Source organism: Plectropomus leopardus, chromosome 23 (assembly GCF_026936395.1).
Source record: "Plectropomus leopardus strain MGB_pleo_1.0 chromosome 23, ASM2693639v1, whole genome shotgun sequence".
In the NCBI taxonomy this organism is placed as follows: domain Eukaryota; kingdom Metazoa; phylum Chordata; class Actinopteri; order Perciformes; family Serranidae; genus Plectropomus; species Plectropomus leopardus.
This window is the reverse complement of record NC_142198.1, coordinates 4,688,315-4,716,118: the sequence shown is the minus strand read 5'-3', so window position 1 is coordinate 4,716,118 and position 27,804 is coordinate 4,688,315. Positions and strand designations below refer to the sequence as shown.

The window sequence follows — 27,804 nt, the reverse complement described above, 5'->3', positions numbered from 1 at the left end:
ATGTTATATCCAAAAAAGGCCAACTTCACCATGACATCATCACATTCTGCACAAATACTTTTCTAGGCCACTGTTGAACATCATAACTCAGGCTCATAAGGGGAGACATTTGGTCAGAACTGGTCACACTGATCTTGAAACTGTGCTGATTGTATATTTTTGCTGTGCTGTCAAGGGGAAGCAGCAACATCCATAATTGGAACATTATCTTCTGTCATGGTTATGTATGACTCCTGACAGACATGGATGTGAAGTGCAAATGCAGCTTGACTGTTCGCCTGAGTAATTGGAACATCTTACATGTAATTAGTGATGGTGTTTTATTATGAAAGGACAGGTAAACTACTGAGGACTCAATGAAAACCTGGCAGTGGATGCAAACTGGGAGCCTCAGCAGCTTGTTTATAAGGAAGTGAGCGCTGCAGCGTATTTGCAGCAGCAGAGGACTCTATCATCAGACGACATGATAGCCCTCGTCCTGTTGGTGTGCCTTTCAGCAGGCTGCCTCGCTCAGAGGCCACAGCCGTGCGGTAAGGTTACTTCTGAGTGGTGATTATGCTGTTCCGTTTTAGCAATTAGGAGCAAATACTATTCCATTGCAAGCTTAGCACAGCTGTGATTTTGTCTTTACAGAATCCCCACCACTGCTGACTGGAAGCCTCTACGTGGTGAGTAGCTATGTCATCAAATATGTAAATGTGCAACAGTGTAAACCAGAGATTCTGACCATACATTAACCCTTTGAAACCAGGAGTGACATCACTTTTCTAGTGCTGCTTTCAGACATCCTTCAGAAGGATTAAAAACCTTTAAATGCCAAGCAAATTGGTGCAGTTCCTTTCAATAACATGGGGGGAGGGGCATTATGCAACTTGATAATAAATGTTCCACAAATTGCAAGATATTAGTTGATTTAGAATTTAAAAAAAAAACAAAAAAAAAAACTTGGGGAAAACTATATTCATAATTATTATATTTTAAAATTACATTATTTTTTTTCAAGTTTTGTCTGCCTTGTGTTTTGTTGTGTTTTTTTTTACTTTCTATTATCGTTTGTTTGTTTTGTTTTGTTTGTTGATTTTACCTACACAAATTACAATAAATTAGAAGATTTAGTAAATTATTTCTTAAAAGCTATGGAAAAATGTACAGGGGAAAAAAGCAAAAAGGTAGGGAAAAACTATATTCATAATTAATTAATAATTAATTAATTAAAATAACAAAATTACATCACATAATCACATTACAATCTTTTAAAGCACTTTTTTTCAAGTCTTTTTTGCCTGTTTTTTTGCTTTCTTTTTTGTTTTGTTTCAGTTTTTTGTTTGTTAGTTTGTTCGTCTGCTTTTTTGTTTTGTTTTTTTTTGTTTGTTTCTTTAGTTTTATTTAAAACATTTTTTTAATGTTTTGTTTGTTTTTTTAATCTAATTTTCAGATAACTTTCTAGTTGTTTTTACAAATTTCTTGTTAATTTTGGGGTAATTCCTGCTGTGGTTGCTTGTTCCTCCTTTTTTCTTTTTAGGGAAACAAAAAGGTTTCAAAGGGTTAACAAGGTTTTTTTTTTCACCATACTCGATTATTCAAATGCAATGCTTCTTGTAATAATAAACAAAATAAATAAATTAAATTAAAGATTTAAAAAAAAATTCAATTACACTTTCTTCTTTTTCCAAGTCCACCCAAAGTGAGAAGTTGATGGCCTACGCCAAGTACAGCTATGACGCACTGAGACAGCGCATCCGCCTCAGAGAGTTTGGGTCTTATGACAATAAGTCCTTCCACTTTGACGCACTTCTACTCTACAAACAGGTAATAAAAACATGGTTTTAATATCTACAGCAGGAGGTGCTGTGCAAAACACAAACGGCTGCCGTCCTGTCCTCCAGGGTGTCATGTACAAGATTAACTACAGAAACCAAACATGTTGCAAGAAGCGGCTGAGAATGGACTTTCATCCACTGGCGATCCCAAAAAATGCTTCTCTGCTGGGGCAAAGCGTGATGGGCAGCTCCTCTGGTCCAGGACAGGGGCTGCTGGTTAACACCTGGGTGGGAGAGCTGCAGACCAAGAGGGGACCAGGTACAGTAAGAGGGAACTAGACACGTCATGTGGTGTTCTGCAGCACATGACTTTCTGTGATTCTTCAGTGTCATCGCTGCCTTTGGTATTTTATGCTCCCAAACCGGCTGGTCTGGTTGTGCTGCTTCAGCTCATTCGTGACCCACCTTTGTCTCTGCAGCCAAGTACATGAGCACTGTTACAGAGTTTGGATGCGTCCCCGTCAGCACTCTGTTCCATTCCAGTAAAAGCGGATGGGTGGTGACGAGGTGAGTGCACATCACATGACAGTTCACAAAAGGGAAGTGAAAGATTTTTTCACCAGTAGCTTGTTTAACCCTTTGAAACCTGGATCAATGTCACTTTTCTTGTGCTGCGTTCAGACATCTTTCACAGTGATTTAAACCTCTGAACACTTTGAAGCGCATTGCTTTGATTTCACACAGGAAAAATGCCAATGAGCTACTAGGCAAGAAGTGTTCGGCAATTACAAGAAATCAGTGGATTTTTTTAAAGCTAGTGGAAAAAAATCCACTTTATTTGTCATTATCAACATAATTATTTTCAGAATTATTATGATATTTCAAGCAGGGGTTTTTTTTCGTATTATTTCCCTGTTAATATTGGGGGTTTTTTTAACTTTCCCATTTGTTAATGTTTGTTTGTTTGCTTGTTTGGAGAGGAAATAAGCAAAAGGTCGGGGATTATTAGATATTATTTTTAAAAAAAAATTGGGGAATTGTCCAGAAAACTATATCTGTATTCCTTTTAATTAAGGCAGAAGAAGGCAGACGATAGATTTATTGGTAATTTTTTTGCTGAATTAACATATATGTTTCAAATTATATTACAGACAAAATAAAATAATAGTTTTGTAGCACTTCCTTGATGTCATTTGTGGTAGAAAAAAAATCCCATATGAAACTGCCCACAACAAGGTCTGCTGATTGTCTTGAGTAACCGGATCATGATTTCTGACATTGCTGAGTTGGGTGTTTTCTTCTTTTTTTCAGTTTTTTTTTCAGTTTTTTACTTCTTTGATGAGAGGATACATTATAAGCAGGGAGATGGTTAGCTTAGCTTAGCTCAGTTTAGCACAAAGACAAGTAACAAATCATTTCGTATTCTCACCTTCAGCTTCTTCAACAACGTCAATGGACTGGTAGACCCGCAACAGCTCATCCCTCCACGCTTCTGTGGTGACGCCCAGCTGGAGGAAGAGGACAGTGAGAATCCAGAGACCTTCTTCAGCCTGTTTTAAAAGAGAATATTTTCAGAAATTTAATGAACTGTGATGATCATTCTTTTATTTGTGTGTTTTAACAAAAGACTGAGGGTACTTACCAATGATGTCATTTATTACAGGTGATACCAGAAATGATATGATGTAATTTCACTTGTGGTATAAAAAAAAGAAAACATACATGGACTAAATGGTTAATTTTATTCATTTTTGCAAGATATTACAATCTGTTTAATGCATATTTTCTTCTACAATATACATATAACCAGTAAAATGATGGTCAAGACAAAGGATATATATCAACAAGACTAAGAGTTTGTTAGACCTTCAAGAGAGCACTTACATTTGTTCCTTTTTGACACCAAAATATTTTTTAATTTTATTCTTATCTAATAGGAAAATTGGAAGACACACCAACACATCCAATCACTGATTTGTTCAATGCACTTAGTGTGTGTTTTCTGCAGGGGTGTAGGGGTTAATGAGGCTTACTTCTCTGTTTTGGCTGCCTCATTGATGTCTTATTGTGCTTTTTCTATTAAACATGTTTTTGTGGTTAATCCAAAAACTAACCTTGTATTTGTAATCCTTCATTTCTGTTGAATTAGTGAGGCTGTTGTAAATTTAGAATTGAATATCAGCTGTAGTACTCCTTTCACCTCTGACCACCACAAGGAAAAATAAGCTTACATTGTAAATGCATGAGTATCATTTAATTATATTTAAATGAGGCAAATAATTATAATGACTGAATCATTAAATTTTAAGGCTAAAGAGATACTAATATACTTGGCGCATTGATCCCAATCACCGTAACTTCAGCTACTGTGTGTCCCTCTACTGACCAGAATATAACTAAGTACATTTCTACAAGTATTGTATTTAAGTACAAATCTATAGAAACTTTTACATTACTTGATTATCTCAATCTATTGCCACTTTCCACTTCCACTCCAGAACACTTTAGAGGGAAATATTGTACTTTTACTCCACTGCTATTATTAGATAACTAGTTTACAAATTAAGATTTTTGCGCATAAACCAAAAATATGAAAATAAACTAGTCCAGCTTGTAGATTGATTAGAAAATTAATTAGCAACTATTTTTATAAGTCATTTGTCATGCAAAAAAAAAACATTTCAAGGTTCAAACTTCTCCTTTATATGAGGACTTGCTGCTTTTTCTCTGAATTATTTTATATTTATTACATTTATTTAAACATTTTTGCATGCATTCTTTTACTTCTAGTACGTAAATACATTTCCCTGATATCACATTTACCTTTTTTATAATTTATTGAACAGTATTTCAGTTTCTCATTTGCTGCATCTGCATGAGGCCCATTGTTTTTTAAGCAACATACTCATGTGACTACAAGAGGGCAGTGTTGCATTTTTATTCCCTCTCAAGTACCCGAAGAGCTCAATTCATCTGCACTTTAAAACATGACATGAGCTCGTCATTCAAAAGATACAATAAAACAGTGATGATAAATATGTGTATGGATATTTTTGTCATTCAGGAAAACTCTTCACTGAGTTAATACATTCTGAGTAAAATTGCTCAAAATATGGTACACATGGGGCGTCTGGTGGCTTAGTTGGTGGAGGTTGTGTCCTCGCTGCAGAGGTCAGTGGTTCGAGTCTGAACTCGGCCCTTTGCTGCATGTCATCCCCCCTCTCTCCCTTTTCCCTTTCATGCTACATCTGTCCTATCAAACAAAGGTAATAAAAGCCCTAAAAAACATATAGATATATAAAATATAAATTATAATAAATTAATATAAATTATATATATATATATATACATAAAAAGTATGGTACACATCAGGGGCGGAGCAGGGGTGGGGTGTCCTCTGGGGCTCCAGCCCAGAATGTTTTCTCAAAATCCCTGTGCTGTTCCCTAAATGAGTCTAATATAATTGAGAAAATGCTCTTCTGTTGGCCTTATATTTAGTTTTGATTATTCAAGACATCTACTCAGCATTGTTGTTCCTTATTTTGCCATTAGAGCAACCCAGAATATTATGGTATGCATTTCATTGTAGCGCCAGCTCCAGCAAAACAAATAATTAGTAATGCTGCAAATAACAAACATATACCTTATAATGATGAGCCAGCAGTTCTTGCAATACACACCTATCATGTGATCAATGCGCTAATGGGAGAAAAGAAGGAAGCGGCCCCATGTGTATGGAGCTAATATCCTGGGAAGGAACCAGGGTAACACTAGCTTCCAGATTGGCCTACAAAAAAACATCATCCCTGCGGCGCTCTCCCTGCTTTTTATTTAAAAATACAGCGGCATTTAAATTGACTCATAGCACCACCTGCTGCTGGAGGAAGAATTATTTGGGACATTTGTGAGAAAATCCTAGGCTGCCTGTGCCTTTTGCCTGTTTAATAGTTTGCTGGCAATATATTTATTTCCGTAAACCCTAGCCCTTTATTTGCTTTATTTGACTTTATTCTCACAGTATACAACTTTATTCTAATAATATTACTATTCTCATCATATTATGACTTTTTTTCTCGCAAAACTATTACTTTATTCTCATTATGTTGAGTTTATTCTCATAAAATTACAATTTTAAGTAATATCAAAAAATTTCATTTTCCTCAATGTGGCCTTAAATCTTCATCGTAAAAAATACTGTCAAAGGTTGCATGATCTTTTTTTGTTTTTGTAGAATATATTTTCTAGTAAGACATGTTGTGTTTGTCTCTGAAGTGTGATGAAGGCTAAATATGTTGTGCATTGGTTTAATAGGTACATTTTGTATTAACAAAACAAAATAATTTCATAAATTATGTTTTTCAACTGCAAAGTACATTGTGTTTGTTGTAAAACATGTTTTGTTTGTTAAGTTTTGGCAGAATATTAGCTCCATACACACTGTCTTTGAGGAGACATATGTACGGGTGGTGAATAGGTCAAAAGACACAGGACTTTCACCTAGGAGAGTGGTATTCTGAGCCAAGTGAATATACACCCCAACCTTGTCTTTTCCTAAACCTAACCAAAGTAACACTACCAGCCTAAACCTGACCTCTGTAACTCACGTTGACTATGATTTAAGTTTTTCCCAAATGATATTCAAAATTCTGTTGTATATTATTATAACTGTTATAATTTATATTATCTCAAATGGCTTAAATATAGTGCATATAGCTGCTGTAAATGACAAAAATAATCTCCCTGGAACCCCTATGTTTGGACTAATGCTGCGTTCATGTGATGTCGGAATAATCGAAACGATGACTTTCTGCTGGGAACAGCCGCTCATGTCAGAAAAACAACTCTGCAATAATTACAGCACCAGCTGCCGACTTGACGTCATAAATGCTTAAACATGGCGTGCAAAAGTCAGTTGTTCAAGGGTAAGAAACTTCACATATTAAATATCAATTTTTAAAGACTGCAGCCTCCCTCATTGCCTACTGCTTTTAATAGGCAGACATTTATATGAATAAAATACATATCTTTGAAATCATAGCGCACCTTATCTGTTTCCTTTGCTCTTTGCTGTCATAATTAAACTGAAAACAGTTATGAACATCTTGTTTAAACACTCTTAGCATTAAAATACAACAGTGTTCCCACTTAACGACCTGGAAAACTCCAACCTTCCAACATCACATGAACGCAGCGCAAACCCAAAAACGTCTGGCTCCGCCCCTGCTCAACATCACTACATTTCATTAAAATATTTCACACCGTTGCTACGTCAAGTGTACAAAGAATCCCCATTCACAATGAGAAAGAGAAAAACATAAGTGAAGTTGGAAATCAATTTTAGAGCTCAGTTTTCTTTCCTGACTTCTTCCGTGAACTTTTTTCCTCCTTGTGGAAAACTTTCCCATCAGACTGCTCTCTCCACTTCAGCGTGACGCCTTGCACTCCTTTCTCCTTCAGGCTGTCCTGGAACTGGGGAACACAAACGGTAGCCGTTGTCAATTTGCGCAGTTTGAGGGTAGCTTTTATTAGTTCAGGGTGGATTTTGGAGGCTCACCTGTTTCAGGAGGTTTGCTTTCACGGCAGCGTCATTGAGATCCACAGAGGGGTCCCCTGGCGCTATCCTCAGCTTTATTATCTGCCTCATTACTGGTGCTTGGACACAGACAAAAAAAAACCATGCTTGGAATTACCTCAAAAATGCAAATGAATTTTAAAGAAAACATTTTAAGGACATTTTAAGGATGTTTATCTTTTCAAATTATGTTCCTTTAAGGTTTAATGCTGACTAACACGTAGCGTTATAATTGCAGCATTCTGAGGATGTTTTGGTGATGTTGAGAGGTGACAGATCATAGAATGTTCTTTCATAAAACATTCCCACAATGTTACAAGAACAAAGGAAGAACATTTTCAAAGCAACAGTCAGAAAATACAACTGAGGCCTGAGATTACAGATTTTTTTTATGTTTATAGATAACATTGCCCAAAACTTTAAGAAGAATGTTCGGGAATATAAAGAACGCTTGACACTGAAAACATTACTAAAACAGTCTGTGGTTGCATTGTACTGTTCTCAGAATCTTTTTATAACCAAAAATTGCTATCTGGGGAATCACTCACGAGGTGGAGGGACACTGTAGCAGACAAATGGAAATGTAACTTCACAGGGCCATCCTTTCCATGCTCCTGATGTCTGCAGTGCTGTCGCACACATGACGCCTATCGAGCCAATTTGGATTGAACCTGAGGACCACTGGCTGAATGAGTAGCCACTCCCATCAGACCAGTACATGTGAGGATCCCTGTACAAACCAATCCACGCCCAGTCTTCCCCCTGCATGGCATTTTTAACCTCTTGGTTCTCAGTGTTGTTCCTCACAGTGGCTAGGTCTATGTAGTTCTCCCTGCAGTGCCTCTGAGCATCGAACCATGTCATTCTGTCAGTCACAGCAACAAATTCAGGATTCAGCTGTGTTCCTGCAGTCAAGAGTTTGGGAACAATTTGTCAATTTCACATACTAAATTTTCAGATCTTAATTTTTTAAAACTGAAATGTGCCCTTCTTTACCTCTATAACAGATAAATGGATATGTGAGCGTGCAGCCATCATCCCAAAACCCTCCAGCAGGTCCCATGAGCACACAGAACTGATCATAGTCGGCAAAGTCTGGTTCATTGTCGTTGCGGTTTTGCCAGTTCTTATATCCCTCTCCAGTCCCCGTGTAGCCGTCTGACCACTCCCAGATGATATTATTGTACAGGCCGATCCAGGCTTCAGATGCAGCTGTGGCAGTAAATTGGGTCAGATCTTCAGAGTTTTCAATGGTGGCCAGGTCAGTGTATGTCTTTCTGCAGTACGCCCGAGCTTCAGTCCAAGTCTTTAAATCTGCAATATAGTGGTACTCACGGGGAAGGCATGCTAAGAAATGCCAGCCTGTGATGGGAACAAGAGTTTGTTAAAGGTTTGTCTATCAACATAATTTAAACTCTAAATTATGCCCACCATTTACCATTCACTTACACTTCAGTCTTTGATAAAACATATAGTTAGGGCTGGCTCAGTCTTGCTGTTAACCAGCCTTGCCTTAGATGCCTTTCATAAGCTATTTGACCCTCTGATCCAGAGCAAATTGTATTGATATGTCACAGAAATTATGTCTTTTTCAGGTCATTTTGAATTAGTTTTTGTCTTTTACTTTTTTTTGTGCTTATTTTCAGGTGACTTTCTTGTACCTTCTAAACTATTTCTTTGCTTATGTTTGGGCCAGGTCTTAATAAGTTGCTTGTTACCTTCTCCCCATGTTTTTGAAAGAAATCATATCCATTTGCTCAGGTTTTAGAAGATTATTGTAACTATGCTGTTTAAATGTAAATTGAATCACTTTTTAGCCACCAAACACGATGACAACTTTGAAACATATTTCTACGATTTAGTTTTTACAGAAAGTAGCTTTTAAATATCGATTGAACTTTTCTAGACCATGGAAATAATATACTGGAATTCCTAAATTAGCCCAGCCAAAATTTTCCATGGGTTCTGTAATGGCCCCATGTCAATTGCCCACATTGGTTATGCCACAGCTATGGGTACCTTGTGGGTATGGGATCATTTTTATGCTAAAAAGTCTCTATTAGGTGTCCCAGCCCCCCCCAAAAAATAAATACAGTTGCATCTCAACAAATAAGAATATCGTGAAAAAGTTTAATGTTTTCCATCAGTTGTTTAAAGTGAAAATCTAATATACTCTAGACTCATTTCATGTAAACTTAAAGGTTTCAAGCAACTGTCTGTTTAAATTTGGATGATTGTGGCCTACAGCTAGAAAAATGTGAAAAGGCATGTTTAAAAGTATTAGAATATTTCCTTGGATCATTCAAAAAATGACTTACAAAACAGAAATGTCCTATTTCTGAAAGGTATGTTAATTTATACAAAATAGTTAGTCGGGGCTCATTTAGTACGAATTCCTGCATCAATGCAGCGTGGCATGGAGGCGATCAACCTGTGGCAATGTTCATGTGTCACTGAAGCCCAGGTTGCTTTGATAGCGGCCTTCAGCTGGTCTGTATTTTTGGGTAGGTTGTCGCTCATCTTTCCCAATACCCCATAGAAAATCTATGAGGCTTCAGGTCAGTCGAGTTGGCTGGCCAACCAAGCACAGTAATATCATGGTTGGCAAACCATTTGGAAGTAGTTTTTGCACTGTGGGCAGGCGCCAAGTCCTGCTGGAAAAGGACATCGGCATCTCCATAAAGTTTGTCAGCAGATGGAAGCATGAAGTGCTCTAAAATCTCTTGGTATACAGCTGCATTGACTTTGGACTTGATAAAACACAGTGGCACAACATAGCACCCCAAATCATCACCAACTGCGGACATGCTGGAAACCTGGATTCTGTGCCTCTCCGCTTTTCCTCCACACTCTACGACCTTGATTTCCAAATGAAATGCAAACTTTACTTTAATCTGTAAAGATAACTTTGGACTACTTAGCAACAGTCCAGTTCTTCTTCTCCTTGGCCCAGATTAGACGGCTCTGATGTTGTCGCTCGTTCAGGAGTGGCTCGACATTAAGAATGCGACTGTTGTAGCCCCTTTCCCGATGACGTCTGTGTGTGGTGGCTCTTGATGCACCGACACCAGCCTCAGTCCACTTCATGTTAAGCTCTCCCAAGTTCTTGAATCAACTTTTTTGACAGTCCTCTCAAGCCTGCAGTCGTCTCTGTTGTTCGCACGCCTTTTCCTACCGCACTTTTCCCTTCCAATCAACGTTCCATCAATATGCTTTGATACAGCACTCTGCAAACAGCCAGCCTTTTCAGCAATGACCTTCTGTGGCTTACCCTTCCTCTGAAGGGTGTCAATGATCGTCTTCTGGACAAGTGTCAAGTCAGCAGACTTCCCCATGATTATGGTTGCGTATACTGAACTAGACTTAGAGATGCACAGTATTTATACTGTTTGAAAGGCAATTTACTCAAACTTGAAATGAAATATTCCAATATTTCTATACATGCTTTTTCTACATTTTTCTGGCTGTAGGCCATAATCATCAAACTTAAAATAGAAAAATGCTTGAAACATTTAAGTTCCAATGTAATGAGTCTAGAGTATATTAGATTTTCACTTGTTTGAATAGCTGAAAGAAAACATTGAACTTTTTCACAATATTCTTATTTGTTGAGATGCACCTGTATATATATATAAAAAAAAATCTTCAAACTTATGAGGATAACACCTATGACTATATGCTTCAATATCAGCAAACTGAGCAACAAGCATTCAGGCAATCATAAGAATTCACTTACCTGAGAGATATAAGACAGACAGATAGATCCTTTCCATCGTGATGCTGCTCTGTGGACTGTCTGTGTTAATGTATGGTACTGGGTATTTTACATAGATCACTGATTGTAATCACGGAAGTCAAACTGAGTCAAATCTAGGAAAATGAACACCTGCTCCTTTTCTTTGTAACAAAGTTAAGAGAGCCTTTTTATCTTTATGCAAAGAGCAGAGTGGCTCGTCACTTGGTATCATCATGGGTAGATCATAAAGAAAACTATTTGTTAATATTTAAATATTCAAAAGCTAGCAAACCAATAAAGCATCCCTATCAGTTCTCTGTCACAAGGTCTATTCATTTATTTCCAAGTATGCCTCTCACCGATGCTTATATGGATTTCATATTCCAATCTGTTTGCAGGACTACTCATACCAGACCATATTTTCTTTGTTTCTGTTGATTACTGTTTTTGTATTATTTATGATTATTATATTGATCTGGAGAATTTCTAGAGATGGCTAGAGAGATTTCTAGATGGCACTCAGCTTGTCGTGCTCAAAGCGACAAAAAAATGTTTAAAAAACCCAACAGCAATGTCTCTTTACGCAAATCATGACCTGGTTACTCAAGATAATCCACAGACAAGATCTCAGGGAAGAAAAGGAGAAGTCGTCATTCTATTCTTGCCCTCTTTACTGGTTGTCTCTCAACCAGCTAAAATCTGCTTTCTACATCTCTCAGAATGCCTCTCAACACCTGCAAGAGACAGGTCATTGAATGGACGAAGACATTATCTCATCCCTGCCTGGCCTTAAGCCTGGAGGGAATCATGGATTTGGTTTTGTGCGTGTGTGTGTGTGTGCGCGTGTGCCTGCATGAGTGTATCTGTAAGTATCAGCTAACCTCTAAAACTATTGGACTAGTCAGCACGAACATATTGCACGCACATTTATGACTGTTGACTGTTGTGCTCATGGAAGTAACTGTTGAAAAAAAAAAAAAGTAGTACCCAGCTGAAGGTTCCTGGTCCAAAAGTGGGCCACAAGTCCATTCTGAGAGGACCGCAAGTGACTCGTGACTGTGTCAACCTTTTAAAAACAGTCTTTTTATGTTTTTAAGTGAATTTCCAGCACAGAGATTTTGACGTGCCATTTCTGTTAACTTGTGCAATGCATTTTATTTCTTGGTTTTCCAAGTCAAATTGTTATTTACGTTTTATGAATTAAATTTGAATATGTGGTAATTTATCAAATGTATGGACCTTGAACTGACTAAGGAGAAATATAGGTGGACCAGTTGGAAACCTCTGATTTAAAAAACCTTGTTTTATTGACTGCTATATATCCTCATTGACAGTAAAAAGTAACATCTGTTGGCTCAACTAGCACCACTAAACTAGCTAATGTTACAGCCCAGCCAAGGAGGATGACATTAATGTTTACATCTCACGATGCCACAAGCACAATCTCAACCATGAGTAGATGCACTCTTCCTTCTGCATGGTGATACTTTTGGCGGGTGTAGTATGGTAGAAAAAAAATAGCTCCTACATGAAACTGCTCATAAGGTCTGTGTATTATCTTGAGTAAGCAGGTCAGGATTTCTGGAAAGAGACATTGTTGCTGAGTTTTTCAAATGTATTGTTTAGGTGATGTGAGGGCCACAAGCCGAGTGCCATCTAGTTCCATTACATTAGAGAATAGGCAAACATCTCTACAGCGATATCTCCAACACTCTGCAACTCACACCAAAACAATCTAGATTAATAAAAAGCATTTCAGGTAAGAGGACAAATATGCATTTTTTTTTATTTTGTAGTAAACTGTTGCTTTAACCCTTAGGGACTGCTTGGCTAATTTTACACACTTTCAATTGTTCATTTTTTGATTATTTTGACTGTGTTTATGTATATGGAATACATTTTAGTAAGACTGGGTATTTTTTTGTTTCTGTTTTTGTTTAATTTTGGAATTTTTATCTAAAATACACCGTGGAAATCAAATTGTTACATTCATATTGTTAAGTGCCAAAAAAAATGCACCATTGAAACCCATTCAAAGAGTAATTTTTGATCCCTCAGACAGCAAAGCAATAAAATAATGTATTGTATTATTTCTGGATTTCCTTTTGGGGTTTTTTCTTTGGACTTTTTTTTTCACCTGATTACATCGCATTTTACTTTATTTGGCGTATGTATAAAAAAACATGTTATTTCCACTAGGTGTCAGTATTAGTGCTAATCATTGACTTATGATAATGTATGAGAATGTAATAATAGAAAAAAAACTACTTTCCATGTAATATATTGAAAATAATTCATTTTTGTGTGTGTGTGTGTGTGTGTGTGTGTTTTTAATCCAAAAACAGTGGCATCATGACAAAAACTTTACATTTAAAGGATTAAAATTCTGAAAATAAATGAATATTTTATATTTCTGATTAGGATTATGATTATGATGATTTTTAAAAAAATGACAGTAGAAAATCATTTTAATGTTTGGGTTTTTTTTATAGCCTGATTTTGAAAAGCGCAATTTCGGTGCAGAACGATATGAGTGTGAGTATTTGACACTGCACAAAAAAATCATGTATAAACATCAATGTCACTGCTAATTATTGACATATCTCTGGCTATGATAATCAAAATATATATACTTAGCATGTAGTATATTGAAAGTAATTTATTTACTGTGTTTTGTTTTTTTCATCTAAAAATATCATGACAAAAACCTGGCATTTAAAAGGTAATATTCTGAAAATGTATGAATATTTAAGAATACTTAATATTTATGATTAGGACTGATGTTAGTTTGAAAAAAAAAAAAAAAACTCCATGAAAGTAGTAGAAAATCTATTATTTAATCTATTTAATCTAAATATTTTTAGGGTTACGGTTGTGAAATATTAAAGCAGGCCCTAAGGGTTAAATGTATAATCATACTGCACCATAGGTGACATTTACCTTGTCATAAAGTTGACACATATATGGACCAATATGAAATCATGACAACAATGAAGCATGATTAAGTTAGAATAAAAAAAACATATATTTTTAAAATAATCATGTAAAATATTTCATTCATCTAATATTCTGACCATACAGAGAATTACTGCTGAGCAACAGGGCGAGGAGTCACGTGGTAGCAATAGTAAGACATTCCCCTTAACTCCCCGACCTCCTGCACGCCAACATCTGCTGCCATAATCCCCGGCTCCTGTGCCTCAGTCTCCAGCCACAGGAGCCTGGAATCAGGGTCCTCATCTGAAAACTGGAGCAGTGATCCTGAGCTCCGCAATACCTTCAAACACTGCTTCAGCACCAGACTGGCCTTCCGTCTCCCCTCTTTTGACCTCAACAAAGCGTCTGTGGTGCCTTTATCGACTATAAGGTCGACACTACTACTATCAAAGTGCTTGTGAAGCTGCGTGCAGTCCAGCTCTACAAACTCAAGCCAGGAATAAAGATTGTAAGGTTGAAAGTCTTTGGTTTGGATGTGTTCCTGCATAAGTCGCACAGCTACAGGAGAAATGTCAGCACAAGTGACACGCACAGGGAGAAGAGAGTGTCTGTAAATACAGGGCCCTAAAGCAGAAGTGCCACAGCCCATATCCAGTACCTGGAGCGGAGCATCTGGGTGGGACTTGGTCTGCAAGAGGGGCATGATGAAGTCTCGGACAGCATCGAAGCCAAAGAACCACTCAAAGTTTTTGAAGGTGGTTGTACCGCTGCTGCTCTCAGTGTAGAAGCGGTCCCAGGTTGCTTTCTTGTCCATGTTTGCAATCAGCTCAGCTAGGCAGAAACACACATTGGGGTTATATCATAAGAGCTGGGAAGTGGACATTATTTTTATATCATACACCTGAAATTTGTGCCTGCATGCTTCTGTCATATGTCAAAAGACTTTATGTATAACTTAATGGAATATTTCTCCCACAAAATAACCATTTATAAGCAATGCCATGTTACATTCAATTTGCGAAGAAAATGTTTTTTCTCGCACACTAAAAACTAGGGGTCAACTGATATTGCTTTTTCAGGGTTGATACAGATAACGATTATTAGTACTTAAATAGACCAATAACCAGTATTTGGAACCGATATGCATTTACAATAAAATATTTAAATATTTCTTGTTGAAATTTAGAATTTGAAATACAACAAATTTCAACACAAAACTTTGTTTATATGCCTTTAGCAAATGTTTGCTCAAAACTAAAAAGTTCAACATCGTATACAGCAAGTTCCCTGCATTTATTTCATAAATTGCATTGCCTGCATAACAGGTCAGGAATATCAAATAAGTTTTTAAGCAAAGGGAAGGGGATTGTGTTTTTATTTTGGTTTGTGGGAGGGAAATACACATTTATTTGTATTATTTTGAATTCATTGTAAATACAATCTTAACCCTTGATCCTGCAGACAGGTTTGAAAGGCACCAAAACCACACCATTTATCCTATCCAGTAACTGTAAAAACTGAGATTATTGTCACATTTTCACTATTTTGAGATCTTGAAGACAACTTTTTTGTCATTTGCTCTTTACATTTTCTCAAATACTACTTCATTTGGTATGAATACTAAATGAACATGGTTATATATGGTAAGCAGTCACTAAGGGAGGCTCAGGGAAAACGCTGTAGCTTTGGCGAGGGGGTGAAGATAAAAATAAATAAAAAGGTCACAACCCAGCCACTCTCTCCTCTGATAAATACAGTCCCTCACTTTGGAGGTCATTACTGAACTTTGCAAGAAGGAAGTCTACCAAGCTGACAGCTTTAAATGTAATCATTTACAGGGGTATTTTTCAACTGTATGGCCTTTTGGAGCCTTTATAGTGACCTCCATGAATGTAGCCAATAAGTAGTTTTAGCTTAGTGTGACGTTAGCTAAGAAACTGGGAACTGGTAGCTTACTGTATGTATCCAAAATAAGACAAATTAATGAATTTTTAGCTAACCTGTCGGTGTCAACACATGTTGACGCGGAGTAAAATGTACGTCCTAAATTAGTTTAGGTACACATTCAACCAGTTGGTCATAAACTCTTTAGCTAACCCACTGAAGCTAGCTAACAAGCTAGCATTGGTTGACTGCAGCGGCACTGACATGTGTTGCTCGTTGTAACAACACTGACACATTTCACTAAATATGAACATTTAGAAACAGTTTGAACGTACTTGTGAGGGAGGAGTGATGCCGCACACGAGATGCAACAACTCGCCTGATCGATATTGCCAACGACTTCGTGAACGCAGTCATTTCTCCTCAGCAACTTCTTCTTCTTCTGATTCCTTTTTTCTTGTTCAAACTAGGCGCGGCTGGCGCATTGCTGCCTCACGCTGTTGACACTGGTCATTACACCCTAGCTGGCGCCTACTGACCTAAATCCTGGGATATAGCAGCAGGTACATTGTAAAGTACGGAAGCCTTAAACTGCCATACATTCATACATTTTTTTAAATTCAATTCAAAACTTGAAGGACTCAGCTCATAGAGAGGTACACAGACAATAAAACAAGATAACATCATCAAAATACAAATTTAAAACAGAGATAAAAGGAAAAAGTTCATGAGATCTCCAAATGAAACTGTTTTTCCCCTAGATAACAACATAATTAATTTGAGGTTTCAAGATAACAAATTAATAGTGATTGGCCTGAGATTTCCATCGTCATATGATATGCAATGCTGACTGATGGATATGATAAGCCCTTTGTTTTATGCTTTAATGTTTTCTATTCTAAAATATTTTTTAAACAAATGAATGAGTAAACGTTACATGAATATAAAGATTACAAAATCTGTCTGTCGAGCTAAATTGATGGCTAAGGGAATGTAAATCAGTCTGCTCCTCTCACTCGGTTGGTTAAAACTGGACACAAATGGCCACCACATACCCCCCATTCCCCCACTCCCATTTGTATGATGTTTCAAAAACATTATTTCAATGAATGACCTACCATTATGGTATTTTTGTTTTGTTATCTCAAGTTCTTAAATCAATTATGTCTTTATTCATTATCTCTCCCATCACAAAGGGGGAAAAGAATTTATGAATGTATGGTCACTTAGGACTTCCAAAGAAACTAATGTGAGAATCCTTCTGCTTCACAAATCAACGTTGCTGTGCAGACCTGTATTTTTACAGCAAGAATTCAACTAATGATTCCTTGATTAATCACTTGGCAAAATATTAACACATTTCAAAATAAATCCATAATGCTGGTTTCAGCTTTTCAAATGTGAGAATTTACTGCTATTCCTTGTTTTACACGAGGAAACTACAAATATATATTTGGGCTTTTAGGGTGATACAAAATGCTATTTGAGGAAGACACATTTATTAGATAGAAATAAAAGTGAAGGTAATTATTAATTAAAAGAGAACAAGTCATAGTTTAGCAAGTCACAAGTCTGTCTCAAGTCTTTGCTCTCAAATCCCAAGTCAAGACAGGCAAGACCTAAGTCATGTCCTGAGTCAAGACAGGCAAGACCTAAGTCATGTCCTGAGTCAAGACAGGCAAGACCTAAGTCATGTCCTGAGTCAAGACAGGCAAGTTCTATGTCAGGTCTCAAATCTAGACCCAAGATGCCAAGTCCTAAGTCAAGACTTGTAAGTCCCAAGTCTGGACTTGGAACTTGAAATGGGACTTTTCTGGCTTGACTTGTTAGTCAAGCCAGAAAAGTTCCATTTCAAGACCCAAGTCCAGACAGGCAAGACCCAAGTCATGTCCCAAGTCAAGACTGGCAGATCCCATGTCAGGTACCAAGTCAAGACTGGCAAGTCCCAAGTTAAGTCCCAAGCCAAGCCAGTAAAGTCCCATGTCAAGTCTCAAATCAAGTCAGGCAAAACTCATGTCATGTCCCAAGCTAGGACTGGCAAAAGTGCTAACCTTTGAGGTTTGAGTCATACACAAGTCATAATTAGTGGTCATAATTATAAAGTCATGATTAAAATGTGCTCTTCACCAAATGCAATGCCATTTTAATCATGACTATTTTTTAAAAAGAAAAGTTGCATTTTTGCATGTATTCTTAAGTCCACATTGCTGCTAATTTATAATTCTAAAAAAATAAATTCAACCTTTTTCTTTTAATAAAAATAAAACATGACAAGAAAAACACAACAGAAGAAATAAGATGTAAATCCCTTTAATAAAACTCAATGAAACGCAGTGTAACAAAGGAAAAGAATCCAACATAAAGCAAGTAGATAACATTTACAACCACAAAAGAAAAAAAAAAAAACCTGTACAACTCTAAATGCCTGGAGTCACTTCTATTTTTCCAAAGATTTTTTTTAATTAACCATTTTGTGATGACTGAGGATCAACTGGGGAGTTTGGGGCAAGAGGGGTAAGGGAGGCATGTAAAGTGATTTTATCTTTTATTTTGATTTTTTTTTGTTGTTTTTAAATACATGAGTGTAATCTTGTACACAGATGTAGGCTTCATCAACGTGGCTGCTGAAGTTATTTTTCTTAAACCCGCCGCTGTGGTGTACAGCGGGAGGAGGATGAGGTGTGGCCGGGAGTGTTATTTGTACAAGATGTCGTAATGGCCAGGTCTATAGAGGAGGAAGATGCGTGGGTCGCCGCCTTCAGGGAAAACGTGGTGATTGACAGTTCCTCCCTCTCCTCTGTCCATGTACTCCACCAGGATGGAAACGTTCAGGGCCTGGGCTAAGGCGATGATGTGAATGTGGTCACTTTCTTTAGACATGGGCTCTACCTCCTTGAAGAAAAAGAAAAAAGAAGCACATTTAAGTGAGATTGTACACAAGAGGATTAGGGCATATTAAAGAAAAAAGATCTTACATTTAGAAAATAAAGTCGTAATTTTGAGGGGAACATTTTTTTTAAGTGATCAAATTTAAACATTAAGGAGAATAAAGTTGTAATTTCCAACACAAAGTCACAATATTAAATGATTAAATATTTAAACTTAAGAAGAAATAAGTTGTAACAATATGAGATTGAACTTTTAAATTTGCGAGATGAAAAGTTGTGACATTGCGAGAGTAGACTTAAAAATTTACATGTCTTATTACTACATGATTAAACTCAACTTTATAAGGCGAAAGTCATATTATTACGAGATGAACTAAAATTTAAGAGATAAAAAGTTGTATTATTACTGGACTAAACCTGTATCTTTATGAGACGGAAGTTGTAATATTACGAGACTAACTTGTAAATTTACAAGAATACGAATAGGAAGTGATTAAACTTGTAACTTGTGACGAGATTAAATTGATGAAGTTATGAGAAAAAAGTTGTATTGTTAAGAGATTAAGCTAGTAAATTTATGAGAAAAAACACTGAAATATTACATCATTAAATGAATATATTTACAAGAAGAAAAGCTGTAATATAACAAGATTACACTCAAATTTAAGAGAAAAATGTTGTAATATTACGTGATTAAAATTGTAACTTTATGAAAAAGAATTGCAGTATTATGGGTTTTATATCATAAATTTATAACAAAAAGGTTGTAATATCACATGATTAAACTTGTAACTTTATGAAAAAGAATCGCAGTATTACGGGATTTAACTCATAAATGTATAAGTATGTGTTAAAGTATGTATAAGTATAAAACTTTTTCTAGAAATTATGACTTTGTTCTCAACATTTTTTTCCTTTAACATGGTCCTAATCGTCTTACAGAAATGTCTTTTTCCCCCCAGTTTTTTTATTCATTTTCTGAACACATTATGAAGAATTCCAACAGCTGTGTTACGCTAGAACATCTGCATTAGGAAAAAAATTAAATAAAATAAAAATAAAAAAATCCCCCACACATCCCAACATCCATCGTCCCGTCATAAATTGAACAATTTAGAGATAACAAAAAGGCGAGAGAAAATAAATAAGAAATTAATCAATTTTAAAAAAGAACATTTTTATTTAAAAGGTAAAAGAAGTATACAAATAGATTTTATTTTAAAGTAAAAAAAAAAAAAAAAAAAAAAATTCCTTTTCACCGTGAAAGTTAAGAAAACCCACCTGCTGACAGAACTCCTTGACGGAGCGTCCTCCCTCTATGAAGTGCTGAAAGAAGCCGTACTCTCGCTGCAGGTAGCCCGAGGTGAGCAGCCGCAGGTACACGACCACGTAGTCGGACACGTTCTGGTCGTTGAAGGAGTTCAGCAGCTCCTGCAGGTTCGGCTGCTTCTCGCACAGTTCGATCAAATCCATGAACTGGGGGAGGAAAAGACATCATTTACATTGTTGGATTGATATGTCCTGCTTGCCAAACTACTGTCCAACGGGGCAAATCTAAGTGCGTCTGCCTGCAAAAGCTGACCAAATACATCATGTACTTTGGCAGATGACCGTTCAGAGTTATCAGAGAAATGAGAAGTCCAATGGGATACAAGATATACAGTGAGAACTGATGAATCTTCCAATAAAAGAAACTCACGGTATTATGAAAGTCTTCGATGGTGAACTCAGTGAAGCCCTCGTTAACCAAGTCCAGTTTACTTTTACCTGCGACTGCTTTGAACCTGACAACACAAAAAGCATGGATCCATGAGTATTATAGCAACCATCGTATTTTTTGGGCGTAACGGAAAAATGTGCAGATACCCAAACTATTTTTATTTACCATAAAAGACAACAAAACCCCTAAACATAAGGGGACTGTATACATAATTATATAGCTAGATTACCATTAACACATGTAAAAGATTTGAATAAGACAAAAAAAAAGAATACATAAAATCTATGCAGACAAGAGAAAATAAAACTGTGCCACTTTAACGGTCCAAGATTACACAAGTATGAAGTCAAGAGAGCGATGGAACTCACTTTTGAAGCTCTTTGCTGTCATCTAGCAGCGACTCGAGATGTGCGAAGCCAAAGGCTCTGTAAAAGCAGTTGCCATCTGGACGCGTCTTACGAATGTACGAGTATTTTTTGTGTAGGTCCTGCAACAGAAAGAGAAACCACAGATACAACATCAAATGCAAAAACGGTATCCGTATGTAAGCAGCATACAGTTTTGGTTAGTGGCTCTGGATACAATGACACACTGGACAGTGGAGGAAATTATGTGGGTGCAGTAACCTGAGAACAGAGGACTGAAATACAAAGCAGGATTGGGCAATATATCGAACATAACTGATGTATCGACACTTTTTCCACGTGAAATATACAAAATGACTATATGGCAAACATAGAGTAGAAATCATCATTTTCGCTTTTAGATGAAAAGCATTTATGTTTTTTTCACCAGAATTTCACTTGCACAAATATTATGGCCAAAAGAACATAAGAGCGATGTCTATTTGGGGAGAAAGTCACCACAAAGTTTGATATTATCGTGATGCTTCAGTCCCGATTTACTATTGCTGCAGTTTTAAACGCGATGTGATGTGCTGAGTCTTGCAATAAAATATATTGCAATATACTGTGATTTATTTCCTGCTTTTCAACAATTTTATTGATCTTGTAGGCTACCAAAAGTTTATTTTGTATTTGCAATATTAACCCTTGGAAACCTGGCTTTATGTCCGCCATAAACATAGGTTAAGCATTTTTTTGTCATAAGTAGTCTGCAAAAAAATATCCTGAAAATTGGGAAAAAAAGAAAAATAAAGTAAAAGAAAAAAAAAACATCAAAAAGAAAGGAACTGATCTGAGTCAAAAAGTGTTTAAAATAATATTAATTCTGTGAAATAACTTTATACACATATATATATTTATACACACACGACCTGAAGCAGCTGCTCTCCGCATCCGGAAAAAAATGAGTCGTTGCGTATATTACTCGCAGCAGAGCAGCGAGCCGCTTCTGAGACGCTCCATAACACGCTCCATAACACGACGTTGACGGACCTGATAGAATCGAGGGGTTAAACACAACTCTCCCGCAATTAGTGTCACCGTTCCATTTCATATCATACGAAGTACTTTATTCATTGTTCTGATGCTGCCGTTTCTAATTACCGACCCTGCCGCTTTCAAATGCGAGCGCTTGTGGCCGTTTAGGAAAACCTAGAGTTGACTGAACTAGTTGATAACCAGCTTTGTGATTCCTTTTATCCAAATTAGGGTTAAGAGAAGCAAGGTGATTAAAAGATATCCTGGGTATGTTGAAGTGGTCTCAAAGTGCGGGCCTCAGGTGGTGTGCTTTGACTGACCTTGATCTTGAGCTGATAAACTGTGTCATCCTCAGCGTATTCCCTCTGCAGCACGGACAGATCCTGTCTGTCCGACACTAAAGGGTTACTGTTGGCTATCTAGACACACAGACAAAAGAGGACTGAGTTAGTACATGCACTGTAACTTATTTTTTAACAGGCTGCAGCTGTACAGACAAGTTTCATAGTTATTTTAAGCATATCGGCTTGATTTCTTTCTAATACATTGGAGAGGGATGAGCATTTTAACAAGAAATGGCCCCAAAAAATGAATAAAAAGTTAAAAGAAATTACTGAAAAATAAGAAAAATAAAGAGAAGGAAAAAAAAACAACAATCAAAAAAGTGCTGAAAATCTAAGCAAATAAACAAAAACCTTAGTTTTCTAAACATTTTTCATTTTTCTCTTAAATTTTTTCAGTTGATTTTCAGATCAGTTCCTTCTTAACTTTTACTTTTTTTGCAGTCTGCAGGACATTTCTTTCCAAGATGCTACACAATTTTCTCAGGTTTTAGAGGTTAAAATGATTGTGAAAGTCATCTGAATGCAGCGCAGGGGAACTGATGTTAGATGGTTAAAAGGTCAAGGTCAACAGTACTGATTCCTAGGAAGTTTTAAAAGTGGTTATTCAAAATTATATGAATGAACAATTGTAAATTGAAGGCAAACCATTGAGGCATCTTTTATGATATGTATAAGAGGAGTTTAGCTGTATCCACACATCAGATTTTTGGATGTATAACTTTATAAGAAGTGACTGGAATCTGAAAACCTTTCAATTCTGATCCTCAATTTAAAAAAAATAAAAATAAAATATTTCTCACCTCCTGCTGAATTCTGTCCTGTTGAGCAATTATGGCCTCGTCATATGCCAGACAGTTCACTCCTGTAAGAGAAGGGGGACAGATTCATTAGGCTTTAGAAATAAAATACTCCTATGGGAAATCAATGATGGCAGAAATTGTACAAAGCCAGTCAGTGGCGTCAGGTAGTTACACTGGTCCCCAGTGTATGCTACAGACTACTTATGCACTTAAAATGACTACCATGTAATCTTGTCATCTTGTCACATGATCAAATAGAGACTTGACACTGCATAAAACCAACAAATATATAACACAGAAACCACTATTGCATATATGTATGACAAAAAACACCAAAGAAAATATGCAATTATTCATTTATTTGAATAATTTTCATAGTGTAAACAAAGAGAGATGAATGGTTGCTCTGTAGACTACAATCAAATGTAGGTCATGAAACTGTATCGAGCGCTCATGGAAAATGGGAAACAACAGGATGAAACGAAAGGGAAGTCAAAGGCACTCCAAAAGTGTGAAAAAAGAGGAGAAATAACATTAAAAGGTCTTTATTATAGTGGCAAAATCGTTAAAAGAGCCAACATGACCGCTGTTGGTCGAAACATGTTGGCTTTTTAATGATTCAGCCACTCTAAATTTTTGGAGGGCCTGGATTTCCTTCTCGTTTCATCCAATTTTTATAGTGTATTTAAAGTTTATGTTGGATAAGCACATCTTTTATAATATAATTTGTTATAGATTGCAACTGTCCAACTATAGCAAATGAATTTAATGTGAGTTCTTTGAATACAGGCACAATCTATTTTCTATTACTAACAGGCCCATTTTCCACAATCCACTCTCTCTATGTGACCCCTCACCCCATTAGCCCTGTCTGTGCTGTCCATATTTACACCCCTGAGGCTGGTGACGGACATCTTCATAAAAAACCTTTAATAAAATAAGTGACATCTGGATTTAAAAATCTGGATCACATCAGGGCCAAGGACGCCATGGTCAGGAACTCCCACATGACAATATTTTCCTTCAGGGACCTCCATTTAAAAAGATTTTGGTTGTCAGATATGATTAAGAGCTGAAGTGTATAGTTGACAACTACACCTGAGGATATAAATGCTAAAAAAAAAATAAACTTCTGATCAGAATATTAACTTTTATAGTGAATGAAATGATAAAAATGAATTTTTCTGGGGATCCCCTGACACCCTCTCAAGGACTTATGGGGGTCAAACCACTTCCTTAGTGGAACATCACGCTGTTGCAGTAAAATGAGAAGCTATAATAATGTAGTAATTGTATGTTGGAAGGTCAGTGATGCAAATTTACACCACAGCAGGAAAGTACATTCTTAAACAAAGATATCATTTTTTACAGCAAAAAAAAATCACAGAATAAACTTAATGGTTTAAATGTGCACTAAAATTAAACTGCTCAGCAGACAAGTGAAAAAACTGTTACAGACACCACTTGCATACAAGCACTGCAAATTGTGTCTGTGCAGAAGTTACGCTCACCAACCGAAACAATATAGCTTGATTATCGTGTGACACTTTCCATGCACAATGCACCAGCAACACGTTTGAAAGATTCATCAAAAACGAGCCACAAATTAATGGGTGTTTTTAAACCTGAATGCAGTTTTCCCACATTTTAGTGTCTAAGTCACTAATGGAGACAACAATGTTTGAAATTAAGCAAGAGTACCGCAGCTAGACAAGCCAAACAAGCTGCAATGTCATCCCTTCAGGCAACTGTGCAGCATCAATTTGCGTCCACTTAAAGTGTGTGTTTTTGCCGCTGACAGGCTCAGATTATTATTCTGGATGTCTGATAACATTATGGAAGGATCCCTACAAAGATAGGCCTTCGTATTAAAATGTAAGATCCCTTTTGTTTGTTCAACCAGAAAAAAGCACCGAAACCAGACTGTGTTTAAATAAACAGTCATTTTAAACAGTGATGCAATTTAGTCAAAGCTAACAGAAACACAAAAGAAATGCATAAAAATGCAAGAAAAATCATCTTGCTTGGTCTCTACACTGTTCAAATAACCACAAACTCTGGTTTAGTTAAAATAAACCCTGAATTCACCCAGTTAGATGTGAGAATATGCTGGTTCTATACACTACTGTGTATTTTAAATGGAATCTGGTGGATATAGCAATAGTAATTTTGAGGCTGTTTCTGACTTAACAAAAGGATCTTGCTCTTGTCTGTCTCTGTAGGGCTCCTTTCCATATGTTGTCTGACACTTTGAGCCTGTCTGTGACAAAAACTAACACTTACAGTGGATGTTAATTGTGCCAATTCAATTCAAACTGCTGCACCTTTTTACAATGTTGTATTCCCCTTAATTTGCATTTTATACACTCTATTTTAAGCCTTATTTTTTAATAGTATCTCAATGGGTTTTTATTTTCCATCTCATGTTATGCATTATGTGCATTCTATTTTTAATCCTAATTTTCATCTTACTTTTACTAGTATTATCAAGTGGGTTTTTGTCAATGTGAAAATGCATTCTATGTATTCTATTCTGAGCTTAATCTTGTTTTTCCGTGCAGGTTTTTATAATGTCTCTATGTTCATGTTGAGCAGTTGGCGCATGTAATTTCTTTTTGTAAAGTTGGGCTGCATATCAAAGGTGCCATACAAATAAAGTTTATCATTATTATTATTATCATTCTCATTATTATCAGTCATACTTACACTATTATTATACACATATGATTATAACTGTCACAGACATATGCTCTAATATTTGCATGTAACATACATACTGTCATAAGCTGCATTCATTAAAATTCATATTTCTATTACTATAGTTAGATGTTATTATTACTGTTGTTGCTATGTATCTCTGTCTCTCTCTCTTCCTCCCCCTCTTTTTCTTTCCTATGTGTCATTACTGTAATTGTATTGTTCTGTAAACACAACACATCAACAACATATCTGTCCATCCTGGAAACGGGATCCTTCCTCAGCTGCTCTTCCTGAGGTTTCTATCATGTTTTCCCCCATTAAAGGGATTTTGGGGGGGTGTTTTTCCTCATCCGCTGTGAGGGTCCGGGGACAGAGAGATGTGAAATGATGTAAAAAGCCCTCTTTGGCAAACTGTGAATTGTGATAATAGGCTTACAAATAAAATTAACTTGACATTCGTCACTTGGAGACAAATACAAGGGAAACTATGTTTCCAATTGTAAAACAATGTTACCCTTTAAAAGTAATTAAAAGTATTTGATTTATGTATTTGTTTGCAGTTATTCTCTGAAACTATTCTTGTTGAAGAAGAAAAGCACTCAAATCTGAAGTGCGCTTTGCATGTACAAAAGGTAAATCTGGCTGTACTGTTTGAATTATAGAAACCAGTTGGTGAGCAATACGTTCAGAAATAATGCTGAGATCTCACAGACTGTTTTTCTTCAATGACAGGGAGATGGTGCCTTTAGTGCCAATTTTATAAAATAATGTATATCAATCTGTTTTGATTCATTTGATTGTTTATTAGTTTCTTGGTAGTTGTTCTGCTTGATAAAACCAATGTTACATTTACGAAAATAAAAACAGAACCAGATGTTCGAAATGTAATATATTAAAGACAACTGTGAATGAATAACGAAGACAGCAGCGTTTCTCTTTCCGTTATTATCACGTGCCGTCACCACGAGCAGCATAAAAACAAGTTAATCCACAACACCGGCTAACGTCAGTCAGCTAGCTCGACCTGTGCGAAAACAAAACAATTTCTGGTCACGACGAATTTGTTCGTCTATCTACCAAAAAGACGGTGACCTTTCTTTAATATTAAACATACACTTTTAACATTTCCTCACGTCAAAAACCCCGAGACTGTCATTTACTGTTGTCCTGTCAATAACTAAACAAGCGTTTTCTCTTTGTGTAGCAATGGTTGCTAGCTAACGTTAGCTGTGGCCTCTGTCTCCCCCACACCGCTGCGTGTCAAACACCGCTATCACGGAGACGGCAGCGGCTGAAACACCGAGCGGACACTGGTGTGGATGATGGCCGCCCTCGTTAGAGAAATGACCGTGCCATGAAATGGATATTTAGTGATGTAACGGTTTCTCTCACCCTCCACCTCTCCCTGTGATGTTTCCTGCTGCTCCTCCGCCATCTTAGCTATCGAGATCTGTTTCCTCCCTCTGCATGACCTCATTCATTACACACTTCCGGGCGAGACTTTGTGTTTGTTTTATTTATTTTTTTTAGAAACAACACTAGCAGACATTTTTATGTCAAGGGGCCTATCAGCAAAATTAGGACTCAACTAAAAGTATCAAAATGTCCAGGCTACATTTTCTACATTCTCTAACAAGGGTTTTCAAACTGCATTCTCTTAGCCCGGGACTATCTTTACCCCTGGGCTATGAATTTGACTAACTAAACCCCTTTTGACATTCTTACAGGGTTAACTTAGCTACAGTTGGGTAAATGTCAGTTGGAGAATGTATGTTAACATCCTACAATTAGCCTTGTGTCACAATGGCTACTTTTAGCCCAGGGTTAAGTCTATTTTTCAGGGGATAACTCTGCTAAGTCAGGGCCCAAGTGGGTAGAAAAATGGGTCCTATATGGAATTTTCCACAGTTTTTCTAATGGCCCCATGTCAATTACCTACATAGGTGAGTTTAACCAAGTAGGCCCTATATGGGTTATGCTGGGGCTACCTGGGTACCAGGAGGGCCCAAAAATGGGCATCTCATCTTGGGCCCACTAGGGAAAAACAACCCAAGTGGGCAACTGGCATGGGGCCATATTGA

At 36.7% G+C, this 27,804-nt stretch overlaps 4 protein-coding genes across 4 annotated transcripts; 1 reads left to right on the top strand and 3 right to left on the bottom strand.

Moving 5' to 3' along the window:
- Positions 1 to 379: 379 nt before the first annotated feature.
- On the top strand, positions 380 to 3,878 carry LOC121962055 (ependymin). The gene is made up of 6 exons (XM_042512245.2): positions 380 to 530; positions 634 to 668; positions 1,675 to 1,809; positions 1,887 to 2,079; positions 2,240 to 2,327; positions 3,196 to 3,878. Exons 1-6 carry the CDS (start codon positions 464 to 466, stop codon positions 3,317 to 3,319), a joined length of 642 nt encoding a protein of 213 aa, XP_042368179.2. The 5' UTR covers positions 380 to 463; the 3' UTR covers positions 3,320 to 3,878.
- Positions 3,484 to 13,934, bottom strand: LOC121962169 (macrophage mannose receptor 1-like). The gene is made up of 5 exons (XM_042512376.2): positions 11,069 to 13,934; positions 8,329 to 8,694; positions 7,881 to 8,237; positions 7,315 to 7,412; positions 3,484 to 7,229 (listed from the first exon to the last, which is right to left on the bottom strand). Exons 1-5 carry the CDS (start codon positions 11,103 to 11,105, stop codon positions 7,098 to 7,100), a joined length of 990 nt encoding a protein of 329 aa, XP_042368310.2. The 5' UTR covers positions 11,106 to 13,934; the 3' UTR covers positions 3,484 to 7,097.
- Positions 13,935 to 14,069: 135 nt separating this feature from the next.
- cskmt (citrate synthase lysine methyltransferase) lies at positions 14,070 to 16,404 on the bottom strand. The gene is made up of 2 exons (XM_042511913.2): positions 16,225 to 16,404; positions 14,070 to 14,836 (listed from the first exon to the last, which is right to left on the bottom strand). The coding sequence occupies exons 1-2, from the start codon at positions 16,304 to 16,306 to the stop codon at positions 14,154 to 14,156; spliced, it is 765 nt and encodes a 254-aa protein (XP_042367847.2). The 5' UTR covers positions 16,307 to 16,404; the 3' UTR covers positions 14,070 to 14,153.
- A 1,779-nt stretch (positions 16,405 to 18,183) lies between these two features.
- otub1b (OTU deubiquitinase, ubiquitin aldehyde binding 1b) lies at positions 18,184 to 27,231 on the bottom strand. Its single transcript, XM_042511912.2, has 7 exons — positions 27,116 to 27,231; positions 23,024 to 23,085; positions 22,200 to 22,298; positions 20,866 to 20,984; positions 20,477 to 20,561; positions 20,059 to 20,253; positions 18,184 to 18,781 (listed from the first exon to the last, which is right to left on the bottom strand). The coding sequence occupies exons 1-7, from the start codon at positions 27,198 to 27,200 to the stop codon at positions 18,584 to 18,586; spliced, it is 843 nt and encodes a 280-aa protein (XP_042367846.1). The 5' UTR covers positions 27,201 to 27,231; the 3' UTR covers positions 18,184 to 18,583.
- Between the last annotated feature and the right edge of the window lie 573 nt (positions 27,232 to 27,804).